Below are 8479 nucleotides of genomic sequence, written 5' to 3' on the forward strand. Positions count from 1 at the left end.
TGATGTCTCAGGCCACTGCTTGATGACAATGCTGGCGGGTTCCTTCAGCACAAAGCGAGTGACGGTCTGGTTGTGAGATTGTCGCGTGTGAACATTACCGGACATCGGGTACAAAACCGGACAAAAATCGAGTCCGGTAATTGACGCTAGTACTTATTTATGTATAATAACCGGACACGAAAATAAATGAACTACATTACCGGACACCAAAAAAACGCCAACCTCGTTAGGTTAGGGTTAGAGTTAGGGTTTGAAGTGTCTAAAACCCTTCTTTAGGTTGCTAGAGACCGTTTTACTGAGGTTAGGTCCAGCCAGGTCAAGTTTTTTTTATATATTTTTTGCAATTTTACTCTCACATTACATAAGACGCAAAAATCAAATCCGCGCGTGTACAAAATATTTCAGTAAGTGCATGAAACATACTGTACACGTTGTCATGACTCTGCAAATTATTAACCTGCAAATTATTAGCAGGTTAATCATGGTTGTTAGTCAAAGAAGTTATTCGTTAAAAATTAAAACATAGGAGAAAACTATGATATGAGATGAAGTATGAAAAAAGAAAGAAAATAGGATCAAGTGAAAAAATTCAATGCAAACAGATAGTTTGGATTTTATTTTTTTGCAATCGTTCAAATTTATCACCTTTAATAACTCTGACCTAGGAAACTTGTGGCTCTTGTTTGTAAAATACTTAGATTTGATTTAGGATTCAAAGTATGACATGAAGGATCGAGTTTCCACATTTATCACAATGAAATTGATAACCTGTATCAATTCATCAACAAACTTTATAAACATCATCAGAAACTTTATCAACACAAACTTTATCAGCTCATCAGGGAAACGTCCAGCAAATTTGATAAGAAATAAAAATGTTACGCCTGCGTCATAAAATTCTGAATATTATAGAAATGCCTGTAAATTGCAGAAATAATTAAGAACCTCAACCACTAGAAAATAGTGGCATGTGTCTAATTCTTTTGTTCAACTTATTTTATTAATCACGGTTAGTCGACTCACTAATGATACATGAACATAAAATTTTAACATAAGAGTGAAATAACCTGAATTCACATACAATTATAAAATCAGAGACGGAAACGCTAGTCAAGTAGAATAAAGCTAGGCAGTGAGCTTCAATTCAATATCACATTTATTCCTAACCAAACACAGTTTATTTGTAACATGAAATTCATTTACACAGCAGGAGCGAGTAAGACGTATAACAAATAAAAATAAAGTTTTTATGGCTAAATTATATTTTAACCTCAGTCATTATAATCTTGACATTGAATAACTTTCCAGAAATTTGTCAAAAAACTCAATAGTGAAAAGATTTTTTCTAAATATTAGCCATTAATATTTTTTAGTATTTTCTAGTCTTTACTGAAGGTATTTGATGTTAAGAAAGAATTGCAGTTCTGGCAAGGTTCACTTTTGTGCGCACTGATCAGTCCCACTTCATCACATGATTTTGATGCACTGAGCTGAATGTTGTTACAAAATTTCCAGATTGTAGGATAAAAGAACTGCGTGGCACTCTGGTTGACTGAGCTGTAGCTAGTGCAGCGACCGCACCGGTGGGCGGCAATCACACCCACCTCTCAGAAGACTGCAAAGGCGGTAACAGTTACATAATTCACAGCTTCGCCAGCAAGGAAAGATGAACCAGTATACAAAACAGATGCTGCAGTAGCGTTAAGCCGCTATTTTCTCCCGCCGTCCTAAATCAAATCACGCGGACCATGGAATATGGTTTGGATGTGGTTCACGAACACCTCCCAAGCCTCAGTTGTTGTTTCTGGCGCCGGCATCACGCTCACAGGGATGGAGGCTTCGGTGGTGGCCGATGGAGAGGTAACGGACGAGAAGGGAGAGGGACGAAGGCGGATTGATTGCCTGGAACGCGCTGTCTCTACGAGACAGTCCCACAATGAGGAGACGCTGAGGGGCGCGGGAAAGAATGGGCAGATAAAGAGATGCTGGTGTGACAGGAGGGTCTCCTCGCACTCGGGGCAAGTTACGCTGGGGGAGCGTCCGACTCTAGAGGTCTGGGATGCCAGGGAACTACAATATCCGAGTGGTGCTGGGATAGCACAGAGCGGTAGGGGTGAGGAAGCGAGGCCTCTTCTGATGCAATCGGTGATGATGGGGTCGCAAGGACAGCGCTGTACTCGGCGGTCGCCACAACGCGGGAGATCTCCCTGCGAAGAGAGCGCTTAATTATCCTCTCCATAGGCACCGGCGGACATGATGCCGTATGTCAGAAAGGGCGCAACAAGGTGGCTGAATCTCTACATAAAGAAGGATCTCATGGGACTGTCCCCGAGGGGAGCAGAGACTATGCGGATTGATGTATGGGAGGGTAGAAGGGCGCTGGCTAGGAACACAGCGCAAGCCAGGACCAGGTGAAGGGCAAGGAAAGGACGAAAGTCTCATGATGGAGAGGAGTAATTGGGGCCGTTTTGAGGCAGCCGATGGCAAGTCTCACAGCTGAGTTTTGGATAGTTTGGAGGCTTGCTATTGCAGTGCGTGAGGTGACAGGGTACCAGATGGGGGCAGCGTAATCGAGGATCTGGCGTTTGAATGTCCGGTAGGTGGCGATGAGGTCCTCCATGGAGAAATTTCAGTTGGTGTCAGCCAGGGCTTTTAGGATACGTCGTGAACCCACCGCTTTAGTGGCTGTGGCTTTGACGTGTGGTTAAAAATGTGTAGTGGATGTCCCAGGTGACGCCTAGAATTTAGGGAGTTTAATCTAGAGGGATACTGCCGTTGCAGATAGTGGCGGAATGGGGTGAGTGGGATGGGTGGGTGTCAGGGGTGAAGAACGTGACGGATGACTTGCCCGGTGTTACGGCCAATTTCTTGCAGGCAGACCTGTCCGAGACGCCCCGAAGAAGCTCGGCGAGGTCAGCCTCTGCAGCGTTAAACCTCGGGGAAGACACGAAGATCGCGAGGTCGTCCGCGTATGAGGCAATATCGGTGACAGGTACTGGAATGTCAGAGATAAGGTGTTTGAATGAGGCCGGCGAGATAACCGAGCCTTGGCAGACTCCTGATTGAATTGTTCTGAGATAGAGGCAGGATGCTATCCTGCCTCTGAGATAACAGGACAGCCAGCGGACCAGATTGTGGTGGAAGTCCGAGGCCGCGATCGTACTAAAAAAGGAGAGTGTGGTCGACGCTATCGAAAGCTTTCGATAGGTCTACCGCAGCTGCCACTGTGCGGGCTGGGCGCCACCGTGAATTTAAACCCGTCGCTACTTGGTTCGTGAGCGGGAGGAGGGCGGTGACAGTAGTGTCCCGGTTTGAAGCCATGTTTCGAGGGAACGGTGGTAAGGGATGCCTGCGATGTGCGGGAGTAATAATCGTTCCAGGATCTTGACTGCTAGACATAGAAGGAAGATGGGGCGGTAGGATGAACTCTGGCTACCAGGTTTACCGGACCAAGCTCAAGTCATCTTAAACGTTGAGACCTCACCTGAAAATATTTGTAAATGGCCGAATCACTTTACAGGACACTATTAAAGCTATTGTAAGTAAGGCGCTTGACTGGATTTCAGCTGAAAACTTTACTGGGTCGCTGTGAATTATGAGTCAACTTTTTTAAGTACTGCCACTTTGTTCAACACAACCTGACTCATATCCATCAATGGAAAAAAATATTCTATCGTAACGTTGAACGAACCTTACTATACTACTCGCACACAAGAAAGATGGTTTGCGCCCGAAATAAAGTTACAATGTTGACACCTAGCCTGTTGAAGTCTTGCAGAATAAATGACGGAAAATATGGAAATCATTTCAATCTATAATATACAATGACATATGAGCAAACGTTACAGTTGCATGAAATGTTTCCTGAATTAATGGAGTCGAAATAAACTTCTAATAATGTAATTCAATACTCTTACTAAGAGCACATATTCAAACAATTAGATATCATATCACTATTTGTAATGTTGCACCTAATTTGTATCTGTATAGTAGTGTCGGCGATGAAGAAATAAACCCATGGTTGTTCGCTCATTAACTGTGTAGTTTTTTATTACGACGAATGAAATATTTTACAGAAGAATTTGTCTTTGTTGGTGCCGATAAACTTTCATGTTGTAAGCCGGAAGAAATTCACCATAGGCGACCAATGACCTGTTTGTATGCTATACTTTGTTGACCACAGCCACTCAAATGTCGTTCAAAATTATTCCTGTGCCCATTTTCCAGTCTTGGCGATAGCCACACATAGCTCGATGCTGACCAATGTCAAGCCAATGATGCAAAGGCCATCTTTTTGCTGGACGAATTCATGCTAATTTACGTTTGTTTTGCCATTGGCGAATAGCTACATTTCAGATAAGAAGTAACTTGTGATGGTCAAAACTTTCATCAGTACATCAATAGGGTTAATTTTTTTACTTACTGACCATCAAACATCTTTGGGAAGGCTGTAATTTTATGACTCGGTTCTTCAAAAAAAAATAAAAAATCTGTGAATCCTAAAACCTGGTCTTTCAGGGTTGAGAATTATGGGCCAGAAGAATTCGTCTACGGTGGGTATGACTAACTTTGCGGAAGAGACTAATAAAGTTATGAGCGCCCTGAGTTCGTTGATGCAAGATAACGATGATAACGATGATAAATTTCCCAGCGACGAATACGAGTGGTTTTTCCTCGATCAAAACAATACATGGACAAAGTATGGCCACGCTAGTTCTGGAAATGATGCAAGCACTGTTCCTTCTCAAGGATCTGATGACATTGAAAAACATTACCAAAGTCGGCCTGATCAGCTGATGAGCATCAAGAGCCGCCAGCACTCATACGAGCTGAACTTTAAAACCATGATACAGACCAACTTAAGCACAAAAGTGCAAAGACCAATGCGTCGTACGATCAAGAATTCTGGCAGTAACGGCGGAAATATTGTGTCCGTGAAATTGAATTATGAATGGTTCTTCAAAGAAGACAATGGGTCATGGGTTAAGATTGGCTCCAAAGGTGATTCCGACGTCACAAGTGCTATCGAAAATCATTACCAGACAAACCCAACGACAAAATTCAAGTTCACTGCAGGCAACCAGTCGTACCTTCTGGATTTCACCAACATGACTCAAACTAACACCACGACTGGCAAAGTGCGCAACGTATATCGACGCGAGAACATCACATCCATGCAGGGTGCTACTTCTGGCTCGGCTAATGCAGCATCATATCAAGCATTCAACGATATCCCCAAAGGACAGGCGTATTCCGTGACTACCCTTAAACCAAACCAAACTGAGTACGACAAAATTCTTTCTTTACTGAGGTCCCACATTCCAAACTGCAACCCCATTGCCATCCATAAAATCCTCAACCCTTACCTAAAAAGAGCATTTTATAACAACAAGGCTAAACTAGAGAATCGATTCCCGGATGTCAAGTACAAGGATGAGTGGCTCTTCCACGGGACAGACTCCGCCAACGTCAAACCAATTCTAGAAGATAATTTTGATTGGAGGCTTCATGGAACTAATGTTGGACAACTTTATGGACAGGGCGCCTACTTCTCCAACAAGTATGTTGATTTCTGCCATATGGATTTATGTCAATTCACAATAGAATTTTTAGTATTCAAACAATTTACAATTGAAATTATATTCTTTGTATAAGATGCATGGCATCAATATACCACCTTTCTTGAGGTTCAGAGATAGTTCCCGTACCATGATGTCATTATTTTTCAAAACCTCTCCACTGCTCTGACTCGAGTCTGGGTGTATAGGTCACATAACTTTTGTAATCGGTTTATAACAAGACACTGTGCATTCCTTTCAGTTTCGAATGATCGCGCCTGGTACTCGATATGATATTCCTACATATGATGATATGACGAATAACCTCTGTTTGATTTGATCTTACTATTAAGAATGTTTTGAACCCAATTATACTTTTAAATGACCAATAATATAAAAATATTGATGAGACAAGTTTCAAATGCATTTTAAAGACCTAATTAGAAATTAATTTTATCACAACAGCGCCGCAATGTCTCGCAAGTACGGTAATGCCATCTTCATCTGCGGGGTCTTGGTGGGCCTCACCGCGCTTGGCGACAAAGAAACTATCAGACCTCCGAAAGACAAGTTCGTCCCTTCTGCCTAGAGGCGATCTTATTATCACGATCTTAGCTTTAAGTTCAGTATCATGCCTGTGAAGATGAGCAGGAAACTCTACTGATGTGTACCCATATTACCACAAATTATGTGTGTGGTGATGGTGTACAGGATACTCTACTGATGTTTGCCTTTAACTCTTTTTTTTACAGATTGAACCGTCGTACTGACACCACGGTTGACAATCTGGCCAAACCCACTATATTCGTCAAGTATGATTATCAAGAATACTACCCTGCGTATTACGCACTGTTTTGAAGGTAATGACTAGAGTACTACACACACAGAAACTGTTTATTATTATTGACTTTAAGGAGATCGTCTAGGAAAAAAATCGATTAATTTGGCTTTTCCGTTTTTTTGGCTCATTTTGTAGCTGCTGAAAAGCCGCGTCTAGCGCAGTAAACTGCATGTCTGTGCGTGCTCTAGTTTTTGCGTAAAGCAAGTTCAAAAATATATAAAATAAACATTTTTTAACTATATGTACAAAGATTTTTTGAAATTAAATCTGTACTGATAGATCATTATTCTAATTAACTGCAAAGTGTTTACACTCGTTTGAAAGCTACAAACGAGACGCGTTCAACGTAGTTAATGCCATGGATGTACATGCAGTAATTTTTGCGTAAGGCTGTCTTGAACTTTCATAAAATGACCATTTATAACAATATTTACAAATTTTCATTAAAAATAGGTATCTATAGATCATTATTCACGTTAATTACAAAGTGTATGCACTCGCTTGAAAGCTACAAACGATGCGCGTTTACGAAAGCAAATACCACGGATGTGCATGCAAGTTTTTTTTTTTGCTTTGGGCCGTTTGAACTAATATAAAATGAACAATTTTTAAATATATATATATATATATATAAAATATCACAATTATAGCTTATTATCCNTCTAAGAAATTTATCTCCCTCTATGATTTTCAAGCTACAGCATTGAGAGGTACACCATTTGATTCGTAAAACAATCTCTACAGATCTTCCGGACATTTTTTCAGTTTCTTTTTTGTTATGTTTATATATTGAAAAAAGGGGGGAGGGGACAAAATTGATAAAAACAAGGAAAAAATAGCAAAAATTCGAAAAAATGACCGGAGGTTCTTTAGATATGGCTTTTACGCATCGAAATATTTGTCTCTCGATGTTTTAGCTTGATAATACTAGGAGGAGATGTATTTTTACAGTACCTCCCTTTTTTGCCGATTTCTATGAATTTCACTTTTTATTTCATTTTTTTCGAAAATTTACATGAGCAAAAAGTCTTAGATTTCTATTTTACACAGGGTACCAAGTTTTAAAATGCTCCGTCCGTAAATAAAAAAGTTTTTTCTTGGTATAAATTATAGACGCTCCCCTCAAATACGATTTATTAGTATTTTATGTTTGTGACATATGTTCAGTTCAAAATTTATTAGGCAATTCTTAGGTTTATTTCAGAAGGCATATGCTCTGTTCCATCTCTAACATGAATTCCTTCGCTAGAAACAACGCACTTACAAGAGTTATTTATATATGCAGATGGCGTAGTTGCAGAACTTGGATGTATAATTCCAGAGTAATAGCTGCTATATATCCTTCCTGAGTAGCATTGTAGTGGAAGATCATTTGATAGTTGAAACGCAGTACGATAGTAGGTTTTGACTTTTTTATTTTCCAGTTGTTTTATTGAATAATTTTCTAAACTTATACGCTGAACTTCTGCCCTCTTCTCAGGACGAATCAAAGAATTTGTAAATTTTGTGTATCCTGTCCCCATAGAATGAAGTATCCCAAATAAACATTAAGAGTGGAGCACCTATGTTTTTATGATGGCTATAGGCGGACGCCATAGGTGGAGCAGCTTTGATTTATACAGTGAATTAAGGGTGGCGTGCACCACCTTCACCATACCTATAACCTGCCTATGGCCCCCCTAAACGTAAAGCTCTCCTTCCGCCAATTACTACCCATTGGCACCAGTGGCACATTGATGAGCCAAGTTTCATAATGTGAACATTACACCAATTTTGACAGCGGTTTGATTCGAAATATTTTATCAAGAACATTCTTGCGTGATATAAGAATTGATATCACCCGATTATTTTGAAATTTCAGGCGTGAATTACCTGCTTCACTTCGTGTCACTATTTTTCTCTTGCATAATCTTCAATCTTTTGCGTATTAGACTTAAGGGGACCCACTACCCTCCGGAAAAACTTCAACAGTTATTATCCGATCATCATGAAACTTCACATACATGCGTAAAATGTAAAAATAAGAACATTTTGCTCATATAAATTTTTCGAAAAAATTGATAGAAAACGTGAAATTCAT

At 40.3% G+C, this 8479-nt stretch overlaps 1 protein-coding gene across 1 annotated transcript; it reads left to right on the top strand.

Moving 5' to 3' along the window:
* The first annotated feature begins 4529 nt into the window (after positions 1-4529).
* LOC108676298 (protein mono-ADP-ribosyltransferase PARP11-like) lies at positions 4530-6147 on the top strand. The gene is made up of 2 exons (XM_018164359.1): positions 4530-5560; positions 6024-6147. Exons 1-2 carry the CDS (start codon positions 4530-4532, stop codon positions 6145-6147), a joined length of 1155 nt encoding a protein of 384 aa, XP_018019848.1.
* Positions 6148-8479: the final 2332 nt, after the last annotated feature.

Source organism: Hyalella azteca, unplaced genomic scaffold, assembly GCF_000764305.2.
Source record: "Hyalella azteca isolate HAZT.00-mixed unplaced genomic scaffold, Hazt_2.0.2 contig1671, whole genome shotgun sequence".
Lineage (NCBI taxonomy): Eukaryota > Metazoa > Arthropoda > Malacostraca > Amphipoda > Hyalellidae > Hyalella > Hyalella azteca.